The sequence below is a fragment of the Petromyzon marinus genome, chromosome 17, assembly GCF_048934315.1.
Source record: "Petromyzon marinus isolate PM22_M1 ecotype Great Lakes invasive population chromosome 17, UKy_Petmar_22M1.pri1.0, whole genome shotgun sequence".
Classification (NCBI taxonomy): domain Eukaryota; kingdom Metazoa; phylum Chordata; class Hyperoartia; order Petromyzontiformes; family Petromyzontidae; genus Petromyzon; species Petromyzon marinus.
The window spans coordinates 15,640,362-15,663,221 of record NC_133683.1 but is presented as its reverse complement, the minus strand read 5'-3'; the positions used below and the strand labels follow the sequence as shown (position 1 = coordinate 15,663,221).

At 50.3% G+C, this 22,860-nt stretch overlaps 2 protein-coding genes across 4 annotated transcripts in view; both read left to right on the top strand.

The window, feature by feature from the left end:
* Window positions 1-7,622, top strand: ZFYVE21 (zinc finger FYVE-type containing 21). Of its 2 annotated transcripts, none has more exons than XM_032956000.2 (7): window positions 1-201; window positions 1,699-1,749; window positions 2,418-2,586; window positions 3,282-3,360; window positions 3,687-3,781; window positions 5,931-6,073; window positions 6,502-7,622. In XM_032956000.2, exons 1-7 carry the CDS (start codon window positions 49-51, stop codon window positions 6,553-6,555), a joined length of 744 nt encoding a protein of 247 aa, XP_032811891.1. In that variant the 5' UTR covers window positions 1-48; the 3' UTR covers window positions 6,556-7,622. The 2 variants fall into 2 exon arrangements, with proteins under 2 accessions (XP_032811891.1, XP_032811892.1); XM_032956001.2 differs by lacking the exon at window positions 1-201 and adding an exon at window positions 268-901.
* A 2,279-nt stretch (window positions 7,623-9,901) lies between these two features.
* PTK7 (protein tyrosine kinase 7 (inactive)) overlaps window positions 9,902-22,860 on the top strand; it is a 93,169-nt gene continuing 80,210 nt past the window's right edge. For both annotated transcript variants that reach the window (XM_076067660.1, XM_032955995.2), the window contains exon 1: window positions 9,902-11,177. In XM_076067660.1, coding sequence (XP_075923775.1) covers window positions 11,123-11,177 — 55 coding nt within the window. In that variant the 5' untranslated portion in view covers window positions 9,902-11,122. The remainder of the gene's footprint in view (window positions 11,178-22,860) is intronic.

Genomic DNA, 22,860 nt, shown 5'->3' with positions numbered 1-22,860 from the left:
AAGTGGGCGGCGCAAAGGGAAGGTGGTGGGGGGGGAGGCCTCACGATCATGGCGGCCTCTGCCGCGGACGGGCGGGCGGTCGCCGCGACAGAGGCCAAGAAGCTGGTGCGGAGCCCCAGCGGCCTGCGCATGGTGCCCGAGAACAACGCGCTGGGCAGCCCCTTCGCGCTGGACGAGCCGCCGTGGGTGCCCGACAAGGAGGCGAGGACACCGGCGGCCCGCTCCCCTTCCCCTCAGACAACCCCTCTTCTCTCTTTACCTCCGCCACTCCCGCTATTACATTCCCCAGCGCGCATAGGCCGCGCTCTCACGCGATTGGGCCGAGCCGCGCTCTCTCGGCCCAATGGGAGCGGCCCGCCTGGATGCGCGCGACCCTTTTGGCCAATGGGGGAGGTCGGCGCGGCGACGCGCGCTGCCTATCCGCGCTGGGGAATGTAGAGCGCCGCGCCTTGTGTCTGGGCTGTGGTTCGCTGATGAGACACCGAACGTCGAAGGCGCACCCCGTGCTTGTTATTGTGTTGTTATTGTGTTGTGTTGTTATTGTGTTGTTATTGTGTTGTGTTGTTATTGTGTTGTTATTGTGTTGTTGTTATTGTGTTGTTGTGTTGTTATTGTGTTGTTGTTATTGTGTTGTGGTGTTATTGTGTTGTTATTGTGTTGTTATTGTGTTGTTGTGTTATTGTTGTTGTGTTGGACCAATTCTCGTGTCCAATGACCCCCCCCCCCTCCAAAAAAAAAGCGTGTGCCTGGCGGTGGGATGTGTAAAACAAATACTTTATATTTGTGTGCGTGCAGTGGAGGGGCAGCGTGGGGAAGGGAAGCCCATTTCGATGACACTGCAGTGCTGTTTTCTCCACGGCAATGCTGGCGATCGCCTCCGTGTGCACCTAGCATGGCACAGGTGCCCTGGCGACGTCCCCGCCACCGAGTGCGTGGACGGCGGTTGTTGTGGTTTTGGTGGAGCGAGGCGTGGGTTTCCCGAGGGCGAGGGTTGGTGTTGTGCAAGCTCCATGTCCTCGCCCGACCCCCACGTCCTGAGGCTCACAATTGACACTGCGTTGGCAGTGAGCGGTGCGCACTCGCAAACAACGTGAAACTCGACAGGACATTTGACAACACGGGGGTCAAGGGGCTTCTTCGCCGCAGAGACGAGGGCCAATTGGTGACGCTTTGGGTAATGACCGTAGCAAACAAAGGGCCGGTTCCCGAAACGTCGTCTATTATACATGTGTTTTCCGTCAAGGCCAGTGTTATTGACGTATGTGTGTTTGTGAGGCGCATGTTTTTCCAGGTCCGCCGGTTTCTGCCAAAGGACTCGGATAAACAAGCGTTTTGATGTATTTGCCTGCTACTATAAATCCCCACATGTGACGATATAAGCCACCTCGATGGGCTATCATGTGTGGCCAGGTCGCCTCTGGGAAAATAGCGAATAGCTCGGTGGGCGTTACCTGATAAAAAAAATTGTTCACTTTGTGTTGTGCCGTGTAGGGACAGCTGCCACTGGGGGTGTTATTTAAAATGTTTGAGATGTAGAAGTCACTCCCGAGACGTCCCCGGCGTAAAGGAGGGTGGCCCTATCAAACTCAAATCATTGTTACATCACAGGACCATGAGGAATGCCAACGGCTTGCGGGAGGCCTTCATCCAGCAGTGGATAGGTCACAGCTGACGTTGATATCTTTTGTCTCCCCACAGTGCACGCGCTGCATGCTGTGCGAGGCCAAGTTCGACTTTCTCACGCGCAAAGTAAGTATTCGCAAACCCCACGGCCCAATTGTTTCATCTCAACGCGAGCTCGGCATGCGAGTGTGCATGTGAAAGTGTACGGTTACTGTTGGTCAATCCACTGCTGGATGCAAGGCTTTCCCACACCCGGCGGGCTGTGGATGCACTGTGTAAACATCAATACAGCAGAGAAAAAGGCAGCCTCAGGGTGGTGCTGGCAACACCACCACTTTGTGCACTGTGCCAGCCTTCAGTGCTCACTAACAGCTCGTACACCAGCAGTCTGTGAAGGTTATACGACTGGATATCTTGCTGATGCTTTACAACTAACGTTGAAAGCCTTTACATATTCCGTACATCCGACTAACGGTGGGTGGCACTGTAATAAATTACGTTGATCCAAAATTTGGGACGTAACCCTAGAGAAACCCAGCCATATTGATCAAAGTGTTGCCTTTGCCCTCTGAGCAATACCACTGAGCCGCGTGGTCTCATCGCGACTTACGGACATGTTGCTTCTTAACACGCGCTGCGCGAGCACAACCATTCTCGCAAATTAAATCCTCCAGCGGACAAATGCGAATTCCAAGCGTATACGTGATTTTTTGGCTTCCTTGTCCTGTTGTCTTGACCTGCGTGTTTGCCTCGCATGCCGACACGAACCCCGTCCCTCGTGCGCCGCTCATCAGCACCACTGCCGGCGCTGCGGCCGCTGCTTCTGCGACCGATGCTGCGGGCGCAAGGCGCCGCTGCCGCGCATGTCCTTCGTGGACCCCGTGCGGCAGTGTGGCACCTGTGCCGGGCTCTCCCAGCGCGAGGGCGACTTTTACGAGCGCCACCTGAAGGTCCTGCTCGCCGGTGAGCGACGGCGCTGCCAAATATTGCCTAACCCTGGGACGAGCTGTAGAATGATCTCGAATGAGCAAATGAGGCGATGTGCAAGACACGTGATACATACCACGAGACAGGACAACTTCGATTTGACCCAGCGTCCTTCCCTGCCTAAACAACATTTGTGTGTGTGTGAGACTGATGGCAGTGGTGCACAAGGATAAATAATAAAGACTGGACACCTTTGTAAATAACACTGCCCGAAAAGGAAAAAAAAATCTATAGAAAATAGACAACGTTTTGGGTAATGTCCGTGATTGAGCCAAACAACATCTCCGCAGCCTTGTTTAAAATTTGCACTTCAACTTTATTTACCCGTGGTCTCATCGTGGCTTACGGACATAAGTTGTCCCCACTTCCACTCCCATACCTGTCAACCCATACGGTTTACCCACACTCTTCTACAGGGAAATTGAGTTTTCAGGTCCATATGGTGTACAGCCATTTCAATACGGGCAATTTTTTTGTAGGCTTAATGTTGAGATTTATAAGGGCAGGGGTGACGAATAAGGTCTGAATTGGTCTGCAATAAGGTAGGTACTGATAAGGGGTTAACAGGTATGCGACTCCCTTGTGATTCGACGATCCTCACTGCCACTCCTCTCCATTTTCTATGCTGGTGTCAACCCTGGTGTGTTTATGGCTTGCGCTTGTGGCTGCAGGAACCACGTTTATGGTGTCGGGTGAAAAGCTAAACTCGACCAGCCTGACCATGAATTGCCGCCTCTCCAACGACCACAGGTGTGATTTGCACCCACGCACCCGTTAACCCGCTCACCGGCTCACCCGTTCACCCGCTCACCCATGCACATTGCATGGATCACTGCATGCCTACCCTATTCAAGTATAGTTCCTTGAGACGAATTTAGATTCTATATTAACCACGTATATAGAGACCCATCCTCACAATATAGACAAATGGACTGCACATAGAGGCCGACTCACTTTGAGACCCCTACACTAACAGAGACTTACAACTGCCTTACTGTACAATATTAATATTTCCATTGTTTCAGTATAGCGTCCAGAAGTGCTAACTGGGTAAGGTTGGTCGCTCTGCTGGGCAGACACGTGTTTCTGGATGGAGACGGGGAGCACCTAGCAGTGGAGGTGTGCCGGATCGCCGGGGTGGAGGGCCACACCGAGCCCGGCTCGCCGGACGGTAACATCCCCACCATCGCCGCTGACAGCTCCCTTCACTTCACATCTTCACCTCTTCACTGCTAATCAGTGTCTTCACTGTGCCAGCCCTCTTCGTCATCATTATCATAATCAATCACGTGCAAACATATACAGGCAGTCGCCGGGATACGAACGTCTGACTTACGAACATCCGCACTTACAAATGAACGGCCATAAGATGTTATTATTTTTGACCTTCCAACTTGCGAATATTCAGTCGTACTTACAAACTGAACCACGGAACTATTTTGTTCGGCGGAGCGATCCTCCGCGACATGTAATGAGTCCCAGCATCCCGCGTGACAAGCCAGCATCAGAACTCGAAGTGAAAATAATAATGATTTTTTTTCTTTGCATGTTACTTAATTTTATGTTTTATTTTATTTACCTATACAGTATTTATTACATGCAAATGTACGATATTTCTTCTTATTTATAAGTTTAACAATGCTTCTCTTTTTTGTTGAATCATAAGGCATTTTATAACACTGTATAATTAAATATTGAGATACGAACAAATAGACTTACGAATGGCTATCGGGAACAAAACATGTTCGTAAGTCGAGGACTGTCCCTACATACATTAACAACGATCTCCCGTGTAGCCCACATACTCTGGGGACAACCACTGTTTACGAGCAGCCTTCTTCTATCTGCTGTTGAATGAAGGCATTCCCAGAGATCCCAGTTATGACCTTTGTTTCGCATGGTAGAGAATAATGTTCGCCACAGGACACGTCACATTGATATTTTCCAGGACCTGGAATTTTCCAAATTAAGTGCACGATAAAATTTAATAAAATAGGTTTTCTATTTAACGTGTGAAGTGATTGGTGACTGGTCAGAGACTATCAACTCACTACACTTGAGAACCCGGTTTAATTGGGTGAAACCCGGATTCGAACCCAGGTTCTCGGTGGTGCCAGCTCAATGCCGTGCAACCTCCGAGCCGGCCGGCCTCTTCACGCGGGCACATGCACTATTAACAGCGTGCTGTCCCCCATGGCACTCAAATCTTACCCCTGCCCAAAGCCTCCGTGTGTCTCATTATCGCCGCTTGTCGGGCTCGATGATGAAGCACCAGGAGCTTCGTGCAAGGTCACGCAGCAGCAATCCCCTCCCTAACGAGGTCTATTAGGGGTAATGGGGGCCGATGTGGAGCGGTGGTGTTAGCCAGCACCTCCAGGAACCTGTACGGAGCAGGACGAGGTGTGGGGTTCATTACTGTGACTGATGGGCGAGTAACGATTGGTTCTTCCCTTTCATCATCTTAGTGATCGTCAGCCGTCATCAATCCACTGCTGGGTGAGGGCTCCCCAAAGCCGTCGCCATCCCTCAGCATTATTATTCATCACTATGCGTACACTTGTTCGTCACAGGAGGGTCCTGCCAAGTTTTCGCAGTGAGGGGCGATGTTGCTGCTGTATGTAATTCCAATTGAGTAATCTGCAAGTATTTTTTCAGCATTGGGATGTATGACAAGTAACATTTACTTGATTTGTAGTTTTTTTTTAGCTCATGATCCTACAATGTAATACACCTAGCACATGCACATCAGCCGATTTAATTACTCTGTCTCTCTGGTGGATGCCCTCTTGGATGTGTTTCCACCTCTGGCTGCCACTCGGTCTCGTTGAACAGGTCGTGCCCACGCCCATGCCCACTTCTCTCAGGCGCGCTAGACGGAATAAGCGAGACGGTGCAAATGAGACAAAACAATTCATTCTTAAAATGAATCGTGACCCTGAATCACGACAATTTAATCAGAATGGATGTCCACAATAAGTGGTGAATTGTGTGAATGGTAGACACGCGCGTCTTTACGTGTGTGCGTATGATTTTGGGTGGAGCAATAGTCTAGTGGTTATAGTACCGCACAACAAACCCAGTGACCAGAGCTCAATTCCCGCTCACAACCTACATCGGTGATGAATATCTGAACCAGTCCTGGGCCTCCTGTAGGTAGACTCAGCCTTAAATAAGTACCTGGTGTTGTATGTAAACTTCAGCACTGGGGACACAAAGATGGCCGGGCGTGATTCTGGCCACACGACCGCTTCTGCGTGTCTGTGTGTTTATCTACCTGTATCTAGGTGTCTTTGCGTTTTGTCTACCTGTATCTTGTGCAGGCAGTGGAGGGGGGCGGCTCGTGGGCATGGCGCTGCGCTACTCGGTGCAAGGGGAGGCCCCCCTGCACTGCCTCTCCCTGCGCGTGCCCGAGTACAGCGACGACCGCAAGCAGGCGTCGCTGTGGCTCACCGCCATGCACAGGGTACGCAGCACGTGCACCCACGGGGGGCGAGGGCACTGCTTGTGTGTCTCAGTCAACCCCGATCATCGGAGTCTGTTTCGTGTCCTCCTGCTTAAAAGTGCACCTAGCTTGGCACAAGCTCTGTGGTCACATTACCGTCACTTCTTGGCGAATTATGGTTGTTGTTGCAGTTGCTGCTGTTGTTGATAATTGAGATGGTGTTTGTGATAGATGTGGTGATGATGATTGTGGTGGTTGTGGTGGTTGTAGCAAGATGGTGCTCATAATAATTGTGGTGGCGATGGTAGTGATTGTGGTGGCGAGTTTGCTGACAATGTCGCGATGTTGTAGCGAGCGCGGCGTTGGCCAAGGTGACAGTGCAGTACTAATGAGTGAGGTTCATCCTCGCAGTGATGGTGCTTCATTCGGGCAACGCGTCTCGTCTTTAGGCCACCAAGTTGCTGTATGAAGGCAAAGACGACGGGCAAGTTGCCGAGTGTTGAAAGATCCAGCTCTACTCACGACACTGCACTACGCCACCGCGACGCCACCACACTACACTACTTTACATTTATTCCCGTTAACCTTTTTGTAAGAAACAAACACTTATAATACCGAAGACTTTATATATCTTTGATTTTTTTGTAATCCGTAGGGTTAATTGCACACAGCCACCGCCGCGTTGATTGATTGACTTTGGAGATCGCAGTATTAATTGGGCGCCGAGCCTTTTCCACTTCCCTCTCTCGTACACCTTGCGTGGCTCCTCTCTCCGCTCCAGAGGAACAACTGCCCTCCCCGTGCGTACACAGTGCCATCTTTACAGCTGTGCGGCGGGCTCACAGCGCTTCCTTTAAGGGGACCCAAAATGATTTGTCTCTCTTGGGCATGTAACGGTTCGCCTCCCCCAACCCCCTCCATCCTTGCGACTCGATGGATTATCGCAATTCGAGGGTCACGATTTGAAACCTGAGAATCGACGACGATTTGTATTGGCACGTTGGTGATTGTAGCCGACTGCAGTGGCTGCAGAGTTTACATAAACCGATTGCATACATCACATACGAATCGGAAATAATGGATTATTGTACTCGTGATTTCATATATCTTGAGCGTAACAATCAAGGTGAATTGGTGAATCGATGCATTGTTACATGCCTACTGTTACTTTGTGCCTGCGTGTGTTTATTTGTGTATCTGTGTCTCCATGCTTTTTTTTGTTTCGATCGCTGGTTCTTGCTCTCTTTGTTTATTGTGTCTCATTATTTTTTTATATTTCTGTTTCTGGGTCAAATTGTACGCCTCTTGACGTCTTTGTTTCTTTGTGTTTCTCATTGTCAATCTGTGTATCTCTGTCCATTTCTGTGTGAGTTCATGTCTCTGTGTCTGTCTCTCGGGCCCCTCTTCCCCATGTGCACCGGGCTCTGCATAGAGTTGAGACAGCGCTGTGTTCTCTCGTGTATTCCGTGTCCTCATTTTTGTACCTTACTGACTGCTGGGCAGCACGCCCGCTCAGCGCCATGCGTCGCATTAAACAAAGCTATTTAATAAAACCGTTCTTTGAAGATCATTTGTGTGTTTCCCCACACCCTGATAAAGTGTATTGAGGGCTGCCCTGAAAAATCTTCATAGCCTACACAATTTCACTGTCTACAGAGTAGTAGGCTTTTGTTGAGAGTGTACGGATTACGTGGATGTAAAAAATGAATTTGGATATTAATTATCTGGCCTCTCATCAGTGGGGAGGTGATACAATTAGCATGAAAAGTGGATCGTACAGTGTTCTAATGGTGCTAGAATGCGTTATCTTAAAATATATAACCGTGGGTTTCTAAGTGTTTCCAGGACACTATCAACTCCCTACACTTGACAGCCCAAGTGTAATTACAGGCAGCGTGAACATGGATTCGAATACAGGGTCTCAGTCATGCTGGCTCAGTGCTCTAATCTCTCGAGCCACCCGGCCACCTCCGTGGTGTTTGACCATACTTCACACTGCTCCGTGCGGGTTGGTGAATGGGGGGGGGGGGGTACTACCCGGGACCCATTTAGATCACTCACCACTGATGCTAACTGTGGCTGAGAATCACACTCGTGGTCATTATGGGCTCTCGGATCCCCCTATGGCCACCGACGCTCGTGAAATTTGTGCTGTGCGGTCATGGCTGGATGAGTGTTTCCGGGTGTCCATAATGAACACAACGGAAGCGTTCTGATCTCGCTCCTGGGTGCTCGTTACGAGCGTGTGGCAGGGCCAGGCTCATCTGTCACGCTCGCGGCGACTCCAACTTCAAATTGCCGTGCTCCCCGACCCGGGGCCAAACTAATGGGGGCTCGTAGTCTCCACTTAATCAAGAAAAGTGTCTTGGTTTTTAATCTCCAGAGAGGTCACCCAGCCCCTTATGATCCCCCCCCCCCCACCACGAGATAGGATTCTCCCAAGAATCCTGGATTTCAGCGTTACCCTGAACACTGTAGTGGTGAAAGATGACCAAATGGAAGTATAACACTGGATTATTTAATCCATCTGTGTGGAACTTTCGGTGTCACAAATGTGTGTGTTTTTTTGTGGGTACTGGTTTAAACCTTCAACATTTCCCTAGGTATGTTTTCTAGATGTCCATCCAGCTGATATCGTTTAGCGAACGTGTACGTGACTTTTCACGCATATAAACATTGAGCCCAAATATACAGCATCTTAATTAAGGCCTTCACTCATTTCCTGGAATTCATTTCCATCGATTTGTATGTTAGCAGTAAATCTGAGATGATCAATACTTGCTCCATTTACGTTCATGCTTTAATTTCTATCACGATTTCTGAAAGCACCAAATGTTACCGTGCTATACAATATGATGGCCGAGATGGACAATGGAATAGCAAAGGAGGGAGGTCTGCGAGAATATAACCGCTGTAGAGACGGAGCGATGTGGTCTGCTCGCACACAACAGGAACGGATTGTTGCATGGCGAGGCCGTGGGAGATGGGTGATGACTTAGGGAGGCCTTCGTCCAGAAGTAACGATGCCTCTGCTTCCACACACAACACTGGAACTGACAAAACAACCAGTGGCAGAACCATCTTGAAAAAAACTTCTCAGACTCGACCAAGCTCTAGAAACCATTTGTTTTGGTTATTATTTTGGCACTTGTATGGGAACGTGGAATTAGAAACATCGTAGTTTTATTTAGAAGAGCATGGGACCACTAAAAATGTTTTTACTGTATATATTGATATGGCCTCTACACAGGTGATTATGGGTTATCACAATTTATTGTCATGGGCAGGGGTTAATTTCTCATGAAATATTTTGCACAGTTCGCCAACCACCCGCGACCCCACAATAGCCATGGTGGGGTCATCTATTCCGGGGATCAGCCTCGGACGGCTTCGGCAATTGGAAATATGGATGTCGATGAAAGTGATTTTGATAGCAGTTATTTTACAATGTTGAATTTGCAGAACGGCAAAGATGGTCTTACACAACTCGCGAGAAAACCCCGTGTAAACACATGCATCTATCATTTGTGGCCAGGTCGCTTCTATCTCAGTCGCCTTTACATGGTAAAATAAAAATAATTTATATTAATCTTAGCAGTGACACAGTGCTGGGTGTGAACTTAAACTTTCCAGACCTCAAACCACGCGGTTCGCCTAGGCCCCACCCCCACTTAACTTAACCACGCCCAACGGCCCACCCCTCAAAACACCCCCCCCTCCCGCTTCCGTCTTGACCAATGGGCATCGTCGCGAGGCTCAGCAGCGGACTCCCCGATTGGCGAGTGGAAATGAAGGTGCGGTGACGTCGAGGACGCGGCCTCGCCTATAAAAGGCGACCCGCCGCCGCGGAAATGGCGGCAGAATTCTTCCTCGCCGTCGGCGTTGACGATCGGTCCTCGCAACTTTCACAACTGACAACTTAACAAAAACAACCCCATAAGCCACCAGAGAGAGGCACTTGCAACGCGAATCATACTTGTGCCCAGTCGGCGGCGGTGCCACGGCGCAGCGCCCGTACGAGAATGCGAGCAAGAATAAAGCGCTAATTCACAGTTCGTGGGCTCCGGGGTGTCATGGCAACGCGGGGGAGGCTGTGGGGGTGCCACGAGGCTTGTGGCCCGGCTCGCGTCGACATCTCGGTTTGGATCTGGCGACGATTGGGTTCTGAAAAAAAAAGTCCTCGAGTCTGCCGTGAAAGCTGGTCAGGGTGCAGATTAGACCGGGGTTGTGTGTGTTGTTGTGGTGGTGGGGTGGGGGGTTTAAACGTCGGAAACGAACGGGCCAAGTTTCTTAAATTAAATCTGGCTCCGTTGTTTCGTTCTGTTCAGAACCGATTTTTGTTTTGTTTTAAAGGATCGAAACGGCGAACTGCGACTGTTCTGATCCAAGAACCAATCTGGGTGGGATGGGGGACCCCGTTGCGAGCGCCGTGGAGGACAACCCCCCTCACCTCACTCCACGTGAACCCCCTAGATTGCGACGCGGCTCGGGGAAACAAAGCCTGAGAACCGGGGACCCAGAATTACGGATTAGGGGACCAAGAGACCCCGTTGAGAGAGAGAGAGAAGGAGGTGGGGGGTGGAGAGAAAGCGCGGGGAGAGACAAAAGAAGCTCGCGGGCACAAAGCGCAGCGCCCTGAGCAGCAGCAGCAGGAGCAGGAGGAGGGGTAAAGGAGGAGGAGGAGGAAGAGAGGTGAAAGGAGGAGGAGCTCGGGGTAGAGGTTCGCGATTGAACCGAGTGGTGGTGGTGGGGGGGAAGGTGCAGACAGCAGCAGCCGCCACTACCACAGCCGCCGCAGCCGCCTCGTCCCTGCTAGGCGAGGGAGACCGGGGAACCCCGGCGAGGGGAACGCGCAAGGGGCACACGGAGGAGACGGACGGGCCCCCCACCCCCGCCGGCCCCCCCTTCTGGACGCCTCCTCGTGGCCGCCAGGGCAAAGATTACTGCGGCGTCCCCGGGAGCGAGGCCTGGCCGCCCCGTCCCGTAAAGCCCCCCACCACCACTACCCCGTCCACCACCCGGTTCACCACCCGGTTCATCCCCCTTCATCCCCTCGCCATCCCCTCCGCCATGAGGCTACCGGGCGTCCTGTTACTGCTCTGCGTCCTGGCCGGGGCCCGCGCGGGTGAGTTCCCCGTCGGGTCCTCTTTGTTCGTCTCCCTGTGTTTCCCACGGAACCCCCCTCCTTGTGTCGATTTGGGGGTCCCCTCGACGTTTTATGGAGGGGGGGGGGGTGTACCCCTTGTGTTTTCGGGGGTCCCCTTGTTTCCTTGGGGTTGCTTTGGGTCTTCTTGGGGTTCCTCGTGAAGCTCTCGTGTTTGTGTCCGTTTTTGATCTCCTGCGGGGTCCCATCGGGGTCCCGTCGGGGTCCCCCCTTGTTGTTTCCACGGCCCCTTCGTGTCCCCGTGTCTCTCCAATCTCCCTCCCCCCGTACTGGCGCGGTTCACCGGCATTGTTCCCACAAAGTTGTATCAAAGTTTCTCTCGAGTTGCCACGAGTTCATGGAGTATCTCTCTCCCAGGGTATCCCCCTGAGCCACGTATTGTCCCCCTTCCCCAGGAGTCGTAGAGGGGTTTCATGATGCGCTCTCTCTCTCTGTCTCTCTGAGGTCCCCTTGAAGGGGGTGAAGAGTTCCCAGGGAACCGGGGTGGTCCCCCTACACGTGGGGGGTGTCTGTGCTGCGCTGTACAGTAGTGCTCGATTGTGAATGGCGAATAGTGTTGGTGATGATTGTCGTGGTGTCGTGTGTGTTGTTGTTACCGGTTTTCCTTTTTGAGTCTCACCGTGAGCCTTGCTTAAAATTGTAGACGACAGGATGATGATGGTGGTGGTGGTGCGTGATAGCGCTTGATGAACACGGTGGTTGATGTCGGTGATGTTAGTGATGATGTTAGATGATGATGTGGTAGTTGTCCACTCCGTTGCGCATCTCGCCACAGATCTCTAACCTCGATTAAAAAAAAATCTTAGCCGGTGATGATGGTGGTAATCATGATGGTGATTATAACGGTGATGGTTACAATGAAGGTGGTGGTGATGATAGTGTTAATAATGAACGTGGCAGCGACGTTGCATTCTCATTGAATATTTTAAATGGTATAGTGGCGGAGAGATGGCAATGTTGCTACAGATAATTATAATGTTGATGATGATGTAGTTTCAATCTCGCCTGAGTTAGGACTTTTACACGATTGTGGTGACTGTGTAATTGATTGTACAGTATCGTCGGTCTTTTTTACACTGTACTGATGTCTCTTACTTGACCCTGGGGCACCAATGATGCTCCAGTGGCTTTATCTGCTGAAATGTTTACGATGTTGCTGCCGATAATGATACCTTGCTGATGATAATGATGACTGTGGAAAGCATTTCCAAGCACTTAGTGTTTTGGGTTGCTATAGTGTGGACAACTCTTTGTGTGCAGAGAGTGAAAATTACTGTTAAACTTTAATCATCGTCGCACCTCCGGTTTTGCGCGGTCGGCTACGTACGGCGCGGAAGAAATTCAACATACATCGTCAAGTATTTTGTATATTTTTAGTTACAAAATTATTCCACCGTAGAAAATCCCTCGTTTGCACGGGTCAATCCACTGCTGGATGAAGGCCTCCCTCAAGCCTCCACCATCTCACGCTCCTGTTGCGTAATAATTAACCCCGCATGGGAGCCCAATTCATCGCTCCATCTCCCCTAGCTGGACGTCCTCCGACGTTTACTTAGGCGAAACCTTCGTTTGGTCTGCTTACATCAAGGCCAGCGATGAGAGAGAGAGAGATGTTCAATTCAGGTGTCATGTACAAGCAGTAATGGACACTCCGGCATAGGGGACGTGAAGGGACCCTGTGTGTGTGTGTGTCGGATCTCGGGGTTACAGTCAGCCCCCGTGACCCCCTTTTGTGTACCCCCCCCCACACCCCCGCTTCTGACCCCTTCTGTGTAGGACCATGAGAGAAGCCTTTGTCAAACATGGCAGAGGTGTAACCATCCACCCCTCGCTGTCCCCTCCCCCAACGATTCGATGAATGGTGCGCGATTCAATTCAGAGGTGTAACTATTTGAACGTTGCGGGGAACGCAGCGGCAGCCGCGGTGGCTGCAGGAGTGGTCACCCCGTATGGTGAAGTACAAAACACAATGTACGTCCAACTCTTCCGAGAGGAGATGGAAGAGCAGGCCTAAATGTCCTCGAGATTGAGGCTCCCTCGAGTCTCCCGAGCGTGGAAAGCCAATTTTGGCCAGCGGTCGTGTGAATAAAAACAATTAATTGCAGGGCAGCACTTTTTCCATCATTTCTACATAGCGTGTAATATAAGCGACGGGATCTGTGTGTATGCACAATATTTAACTTTGTTCAGCCTGCTATATATAGGTATATGGTACCGAGCAGAGGTCTGCTTGGGTCCACGTGTCTGCTTTTATACAACGCCCTGAGTGGAATGCTCTCTGTCGTTTGTCATTTAAAGATGACAGACTGTCTTATGGAGTGTCTTCATTTACACTCCCGCACTACACTGTACTGGGCTGGTGGCGCCACCGGTTATAGCGCATCGCGCCACGAACCTGGCGAGTCCCGAGTTTGAATCCCGGCCACGGCTGACATCAGTGGCGGTCCTGGGCTCGCCCCCCACGCAACCCCTTTCACCGACCCCCACTGAGCAGTTTTGGTGTTATAGTGCATGGGAGGAGGTGGTGGAGCACTTGGTTCACTGATGGAGGCCGTTCATTTGTCAGCGTTTGGCGCAGTTCTCAAAGCAAATGTAGAAATCTGTGCCGAGCCTGCTCTACGAGTGATATCAATCGGCCTCTGGGCTATAATTTTTGGTGGCCTATATATTACATTTTCTAGTTTTCGTACATTTATGCATGAAAGCATTCGTCATGGAACAATGTTTTAAATCACTGATAACATCCATTATTATGCTCATGGCACAGTCCTTTAATCGCGTGCTTTTTCATGCTTATAAAATTGGAACAGCGTTTGATATACGCAGACAAAAGCGCCCCACATACTTAAAAGTATGTTAGCAGAACTCTGTTCTGTCTCCACATGTACATAATAAATACTATTAGTCCATTGGCCTGTTGGCGTTCCCAGTATCCATCAGCAATTGTTGAAGTGTGCAAATCCTGTAATGTTGTAGACCTTTTTGGGTCTGGTCAGCAGTCATGTTGATTAAACATGCGACTTGGTTCGCAGATAGGATGATTTATTTTATTTTATTGACTGAGCTTGCCTCATTCGTGGAACTTCCCATCGGTCACTTGTCAGTCACAATCACAGAAGTTGGGTCGCTTCTGGGGGACTCGTGGGCAAGGTACCGGGCGGGGGGGGGGGGGATAGAGGGCGGGGGGGTTGCCCTGGGGGGGTGAGGCGCTTCCTCGCTAATCGCCGCCGGTGGCTGGTGGCCATGTGGCGCCGCCCCGGGGTTTTGAGGCCGAAGAGGCCGACTCTGCCCAAGAATCCTGCGGCCGGTCGCGTAAAGCCCTCAAGTGCAATTTTCCACTTAGCTTGTCTCGAAACGATGCATGTGACTGACTGTCTCTTAACGCTGTGACTGGCTGTCTCCAAACAATGTGAGACTGCCTCTTAACGCTGTGTGCGACCAACTGTCTCTCAACTCCGTGTGCGTCCGACTGTGTTTATCGTTGTGTGTCCGCCTCTCTCCTTGTGCGTCCGTCTGTCTCCTTGTACAGCGTCTTAATTCGCATTTTTCACTCTGCTGCCGTCTCATTTCTAAGCCTGTAACTGCTCGCGCCCCTTGCGGTTCGACGGACTGTCGAGGCGGTCTGGTTTGGCGTTTCGATTCGAATCAATTCTCGTTGTGCCGCAGCGGTGCTTGCGAAACACGAGCAGAGACCCCCGTGGCACATGCCATGGCCCGCAACTTCATGTCATGCGGCCACATGTGGACCACCACTTCGTAACGGCAGCACCCGTGAGATTTAGCTGACACTCTAGGCGTCTTAACCGCACTCATTGGGTTGTAGAGGAGGGAATATGTTTTACATGGCAACAACCCATCGTTTGTAATTGTAACAGCGCGTGCTCAGACACTCTAGTCACTGCGAGGGCTTCCTGCAGGGGCAGACGTGACCGAGGTGCGTGCGTGAGAATGTTTTGTTGCTGCCAAAGGTATTTGGAAGTCCTGTTCGCCCCTCGGTAAGGGAAAGGAATTCGCGCCCCTGCTTGAATGATCTCTATAGGCTTGCAGGGTTTTAAGTGAGATCTGAAGTCGATTACACTTGTAATTGATGGCAGTAATTCATAATGAATGGTAGTCACAGTGTACAGTAAATTGTAATTTCAGCCTCTTAATGTCGCTATAATTGTAATTATTATATATTATTATCATGTCATATTCCTGGGAAAAAAAATCTACAAATTAATTGGGATTACATAAAGCAACATCACATGGGATTTGTGTCGGTACATCCAGACACTGGTTATATCAACACACCAATCTTTCCACGGTTGTGCTCTATAGTTCTCGTGTGTTCAGTTTGTGCCTCGTGTTGTTCAGCAAGACGTCCGACGTTTCACATCACGTGCTAGCAGCTTCTTGAGGAACTCATGAGTGTCCATCGTGCTGAACAATAGGCGGTACAACCGGAACTCACATCGGATACCTGTAGCACACGCAAGTCTGCACAGATGGGTTCATGAATTGGTGTAATGTTCACGATGCTGATGGCCATGAATAATGACCGGTCACCATTGACAGCAAACATTCCAACGCTGAAACATAACCTGAAAATTACTCAATTGGGATTACACGCAGCGGCAACATTGCCCCCTACTGCGCAAACCTTGGCAGGACCCTCCTGATAAAAAAAAACAGCCTTGAGATTCGGGCTTTCCTGGGTGAACAAGCGTAATAAAAAAGACAAGACTAGAAATTGTCTTGGCTGACAGTTGCACAAGCGATCAGGTCCTGCGTAAAGTTTAAAGTTTTTACGGCTTAAGAAATTATCAAGTGCGTGTGTGCTTGCGTGCGTACACGGGGGCGTCGGCATTGAATTTCCCAGCGCTCATTATTCTTCATGATCGTTGCAATATCCGAGGGGCTGTTTGCCGTCGCACGCGGTGGAGATTACGAGCGGTTTTAATTTTGCGTTTTAATAACCCCCCCCCTGCCCCCGGTTTGTGCAGGAGTGACGCCCACGAGCGTTCACGCTCCATGCTCTTTGTGCCATGCCAGTGTTCCCTAACTCGGGGCACAAAAATATCCAGTGCAGGATTTTCCGCGTTCGCACAAAGACAAAGATCCCCCATGTAGCCTTATAGACTTTTGGGGCAAGTGCTGTTAGCGAGCATCTATGAAGGCCGACAGCTTACGATGTGGGGGGGCTGGATAGCTCTACGCCGGGCCGCTTTTGTCTCCCCAGTGCTGATTGTTACAGATCGCACAAGGTACTCATTCGCACGTGCGTGCAGAAGACACACACACACGTGCACACGTACACACCAACAAACCAACCCACCGTTGCATTTGATCAGATATCAAAGGCTCACACGGGCCCGGCTTCCTCCGGCTGCGTAGTTGAGATTTTTTTTCACGGCAGGTTGAAATCAAGTCATCCCGAACGGTTAGCACTCACCTTTCCAAGTGCATGGGCCGTGCCGAGTCCCCGCAGATCGGTCTGTCGGCTCGGGCCGCGAGCTCGAACGGTCGGGCCGAGCGTGCCAACGAACGGCGCCCTCGCACGACGATAAGTGGACTGACGAAGCGTGTTGCCCCGCAACGTCGGTCGTCGTCGTCGTGTTTTTGCTGTTGCGGTGCACGCGCTTCATCGCGCGAGCGGGAAGAGAATAGCTTGCAATTCGTGTACAGTGCGCAGGGCGTGTGAGATGACGTCTGCCAAGGAGATGGAGCGATGAACTCGGTCCGTGTGCAAGCACTGGGTGGGATTATTGCTTCGCAGGATCGTGAGTGGTTGCAGTTCCTTGTGGAGGTCTAAATCCAGCAGTGGATTGACCATAGCTGATGATGATGCGTTGTGTGTAATTAGTTTGTGATCGATGCAGCAACTGGAAGCCATTGTATGCACCACAGTGTTAAGAAATTAATCGATTTGTTTTTTCAATCTGTTCGTGAGCCTAAACCGTGAGACTTCATCAGATTTTCAGGGGGTTCTGCATTGGGATATTGTAAGGAGGGTTTGGCTTGTAGAAATAAACTGGAATACCCATAGAAACATGGAGGTAGCCGTCAACAGTGTGCACAGATGGGTTCACTAACCAACCTACTGTACTGTCATCTCCATGACCCAACTCGTAGCCCAGCGGGTTTTGGAAGTTTCACGCCAATTCCCACGTGATCCACATACCCTCCAATCCATAGCCCGGCTGCCTGTGCGGTGTGAGTTTAGCGCTGCTCCTGGCTCTCTCACGCAGCAGCCACCCACCACCCAAGGCAGTCCAGCGCCCAGCTGCTTGCCAGGATTCGGACGGCATGGTTGTGCAGTAACACTCCTGCCTCGCAGCTAGAGGCCACTTGGTGCGATTCCCGGCTCGGGTGCCAACCTTTGTGTAGTTTGTATGTTTTCTCACCTGTTCTGCATTGATTTTTTCCAGGTTCTCCGGTTTCTTCCCATAGCTAAAAAAACATTCACTGTAACGAGTATTTTCCAAACATCAGAATGCTGCAACGTTACCTGCAAATGTGGGATTACACAGTAGCAAAATCGTCCTTACTGCAAAAAAACATTGTTAGGGCCCTCCCTGGGTAAAAAAAGCACATTAATAATAATGGTTATAATAATTGTTTCACGGTGAAATGCATAGAATATAACATCACGCAAAGGTGTGCTGCTCACAGACAGCAGGAAAGCATAAACTCCCTTCGTGCCTTGCACGTATGTCATGCAATCAACACACAGTACAGTCCTGTCAGCGTTGTCCAGAACACCAACTCAAGAGCTGACCTTGTGTCTGGCTGTATTATTAATTCGGCCACCGTCTAAAGCAGTTGAAAAATGTGGTCGTCCCAACAGGCAGTAGTGAAACAGACAACTGTGGCCTGGTTTCTTTATCATTAGAACTCATCAGGACAGCACACTCGCCAATCTCCATTGCTGCCATATGTTCCTGGGAGCCTCGTGTATATAGAGGACCTGTACCTTTACACGGTGGGAACCCCCATTGGCATTTTCCTAATTGCGACGATCACTCGTGTGTATTTCCAGCCTGTACGTATTCTCCAGTTTTGATGAGTTTATTTCATCATTTACAGAATCAAGTGTTGGATTTGAATCCGTGAGATGCATGCATGACAAAGGCCTATGTGTGTATGTGGGTCCCGAACTTCCGATTAGTACGGTTGGCGAAAGACGTTCAACGCACAGTCTGTTTGGCTATATTCTTTGATTCTGTCGGTAAAGTCACGTCGTCATCTGATGATGATGACGACCGCTTGTGTTGCGATCGAAACGTCGTAGTTATTTTGTTATTTTCTTTGAACCTATTTACGTGACTTTAGCGAAAGTCCCAAAGAATGTGAATTCCTGCAGTCATGAAAGCTTTAAGTCTAGTCTGTTTGGCGATATGGGGGATATTTGCTTATATTTTGTGTGCAGTCCTGCGTGAGTCACAGATATTCATCGTACGAAGCAGAGCTGTTATTATTTCTGCGAGTGTGGAACACACATCTGGCGCTGAGCAGCGAAGCGTCGTCGGCGGCAAGACACTATGGACCTGTACGTTACTCAATGTCTTCTTATTAAACGCAGCTCGCAGCTGCGATTTTTGTACCTCAATTCCTTAAAGCCTCCTCGGCTGAATAGTTAAACTTGTGCGTGAGCGCCGCACGTTTAGTTTTCGCTGCTTTGGCCATGCACATTTCAAAGGAGGTCCGTACGCAGCGAATCCGAAGAAGTAGTTCACAGCGCCGGCGGTATTTGCGATATGTTTGATAACAGCGTCTGCTTTGTTGCCCGACCTCCCGGGGGAGTTTGGGCTTACACACGCAGAGGAAACCAGTTTGCCTGTTAAACCCAGCTGCGTGCCATCATAATTGGTGCTGTAATTGAGCCTCGGTTTTCTCGTGGGATGTCCACATCTTAAAGGCGTGTCGGCCTCCTTCTCGACGGCCTCCTGCTATTATTATTATGATTATCTTCCTTATAATGATATACGTTACCGCTGCCTGTCCCGTGAGCTGCTCTGGAAGTTATGGCCCTTTGTTGGTTTACAATCAAAAGCTCTGTTGTCACCCAACTGCTTGGCCTCCGGGCAGTGTCATCAGCGTCCTTGTTTGAACACTTTTACAGCCTTAATTCGCACAGGAAACACATGCCCGCCCTCAAGGGCTTGTAGGTGGTTAACAAAAGATCAAGGGAGGCCCTGCGCTTTACTGCCGCCCAGAGTTGTTGTCTCACTAATAATGAATTTATTTTGTTTGAAATTTAGCGGGCGGGGGAAAAAACAAATCCTCTCGGCCAACGTAAACCGATTTTCCCCGGTGCAAGAGAGTTCAAACGACGCGGAGGCCAACTCCCGAGCGTTTGAGCGGTGGCGGTTTTAAGAACGCCGTGTCGCTGGGTCACTGCGAATAAGGTTGCGGATTGACGAGTGCCGGCCAGTGACCAGATCGTCTGCGATCTCGTCAGATCTCGGAAGCTTGGCACAGAGACCTTCATCCAGCGGTGGATTGATCACGGCCGATGATGCCGATGAGTGGTGGGCGGGTGGTGGCGTCGAGCGCGCGGGCCAAGGTAAACAGCGCGAGGCTGAGTAACGGAGTAACGCGAACAAGCGTGGACACGGCCGCTTGTGTTTGCACGGGGACAGTTGACGGGGCGGGGGTGTGAGAGGCACGGCTGCAGCTGCAGTCGAGGCAACAGCAGTCGGAGCAACAGCAGAAGCAGCAGGAGTCATAGAAGTAGCCGCGAGCTAGCAGCTGCAGCTGGTGCAGCAGCAGCAACAGTAGAAGCAGCAGCAGTAGAAGCAGCATCAGTGTAATCAGCATTAGCACAAACAGTAGTAGTAGCAGCAGCAATGGGAGCCAGCCATGCCGGCCTATCAGAAGTGTCACTGCTATCCAACTGTGCTAGTTCAGCTGGTGCATTGTGGGCACGCTGTAGAGAGAAATGGAATTGCATCAGCCCTCCAGGATTATTGAGCGGGGGGCCTCCAGTGGAGACCAAATGAGTGATTGGTGGGGGGGGGGGGGGGCAGCAGGCCCTGACCCCCCACCACTTGCCACTGAGGTCAAGCCAAAACCATTGGCTTGTAACGATTCACCTCCCAACCACCCTCCCGTTATTTGATGAATTGTCTCAATTCTACTTCAAGGTTTGTCCTGGTCATATCAAGTTTCAAGTTTTATTTTGTTTAACCACTTGAGAGATCTCGAAAGAGTAGGGTGAGTCTCATTGGCACGAGTGGCCTGGGTCACCAAAATGACAAAAGCAATACAAATAAAAATACAGCAATGAAGCAAATAGAAAATCAGAGCGACAGAAATCGTGTTGCAGAAGATATTTAAAAACAAGAGCCAAACATAATATTAAAGGAATACATTTCCAAGAACAAAATCTGGTCATGGACAAAATACTTGAAAAAGTTTTCGAAGAAAAATTCAGTAATAGTTACATAATATATTTATGGGAATGATATGGCACTTGTGCATAAACAGATTGGGGATTTGCAGGGTGGTCCAATAGTTAGGACACATTTTAACACTGGCATTAAAAGATTTGAATTGTTTATTCTTGAAGTTAATATTTAATCCATTATTATAAATCTTTCTTCTTGCTTTGAGGTCACCTCAAATCCATCGTTTACAAGACTCGGCCAGTACCCTGAGTGAATTGAGACAAAGCAGCATTATTGCTGAGTGTTCTAAGATTTCACCTAATCTCAACAAAAAGGTCCTCCATTAATTTTATCCATGCGTGCATGCATATTAAGTCAGTTTGAACATGTGCTAAAATAAATTAAAATAACCCTGTGTGATTTGTTAAAATAAATATAATAACAACCCAATGTGTCCTGACTTTTGGAAAGCAAGGGGAGGAGGCGCCCGAATCGGGAACCGAACCTAGGGCCTTTATAGCTATGAGGTACGAGTGTTACCACTACTGCGCGACATATACCCAGATTAATGACGTGACTTTGACTATTATCCAAAGTAAGCAGGGCTTGGACTGGACATGTCGCCGGGAGGGATGGCAGCCGGCGGTTACGAATAAACGATGGAGTGGCGGCAAGATGAGGGAAATGCACGGGGAGACCGCTCTGGAAATGAATTTGCGGTCTCCCAGCGCCCCGACGTTTTAACCAAATGGAGTCGTGGGATTGCGGATTTGGGGAGGATTTACTGCGTTGCCCTGGGCGCCATGGGGCGAATTAAGGCAAGCTGACAAGATGACATGACGGTGCTGAGTGATGACGCATGGCGCCGGATTGCGGTACCGACCATTGAGGACGTCGCGGTGCCCGGAGAGCGGAGCGGACGTCGCTGGCTGTGCCTCCTCTTATCATCGTCATCATCAGCTCGCTCGGTAACGCAAACGATTGAGGGTTCGTAGCGTGAACCGCAGTACGTTGTTTTTTTTTCCTCCATCGTCGGTTATGATCAATCCACTACTGGGTGAAGCCATTTCCATCAGTTGTCCTGCGATGCTACAATCCATCTCGCTACTGCACACGAGCCCCTTTCAGAATTTTGTATTCATTCTGGAGAAATCCCATGAGCTACGAAGCTCATTTCACAGATGTCCAGTAACTCCATCTCCACGATGGACGTCCTCTCCGACACGTTCCCTCCCTACGGGCTGCCACTCGGTCATTCGTATCAACAACCGTCCACCCGCTCGGCACCCGGGCACGCTCCGAATTTATGGCTCCGTCTCTACGATGTACGTCCCTCTGCCGTGTTCCCTCCCTTGGCCCCTGCCACCGCTCCGCCAGCGTTCTCGACCGACGGCGGTTGTCCCCGCGAGTGGTGACATGAATTTAGAGGGGGAGGAGGGGACCTGATTCTTAATGGGAAAACCCCCGGATCGTCGGCGACGTCTCTGTCCTCCACGGATGCCACACGGCAAGCGTTACTTTAAAAACTCGGCCTAAAAGCTTTCGCCTACGGTAATTACCCGGCTGTGTCGCAAACGCTTATGTCCGCCCGTTTTGCCCTACGTTTGTTTTTCTAAACCCATTTTACGTGATGACGTTGCGCCATCAGACGAACGCCCTTGGCGATGTCCAGCTTATGTTTGAATTTTTTCGCGTTTGGGGAAACCCCCCCCCCCCAATTCAACATTGGTGTTGTGAGCGGGCGTTTTAGCCAATGGAGTAGCGTTGGGCCTCTGCCCAGAACTCGATTGGGATGGTGGTAGACTTCCTTGAAATATACCAGGTGCTCTAAGCTTGGGCTTGTGAGGTGACCAGGTGGAATTACAGCATTGGATTCTTGAGTCTATCTGTGCGGCGCTTTAAGGGTTTACCCTCTTGTGTGCTCAGGTTTTTTTCCCAAGCTCATTGGTTTCCTCTGAAATGAAACCAAACTCTCAACCATCTAATGTGGTCAGTGCCCTCCTATAAAATAAATACTTATATTATTATTAATTGTCAGGGTGATTTCCTACTCACATGTGTATGGGTACATCGGTGCTCATCTTCTGCAGATAGCCCTGCAGAGCCAGTGGTGGAAATTCCACATTCTTAAGGCAGGGGCCAGTCTATCCAGGGATTTGAACTCGCAACCTTCCGATGCGCGGCCGCCCCGCTCTTCCGCTGAGCCACCCGCAAATAATTGATTCCGTATTTGCCAAATGACATCCGCAACGCGTGGCTCTGCTGGAACACGA

Excerpts from the sequence above, each read along its gene's own strand:
- ZFYVE21 (XM_032956000.2), top strand. The coding sequence starts at position 49 with ATGGCGGCCTCTGCCGCGGACGGGCGGGCGGTCGCCGCGACAGAGGCC. Across the intron at positions 3,361-3,686 it reads CGCCTCTCCAACGACCACAG|ACACGTGTTTCTGGATGGAG; the intron begins GTGTGATTTGCA and ends TCTGCTGGGCAG. Across the intron at positions 3,782-5,930 it reads CGAGCCCGGCTCGCCGGACG|GCAGTGGAGGGGGGCGGCTC; the intron begins GTAACATCCCCA and ends TATCTTGTGCAG.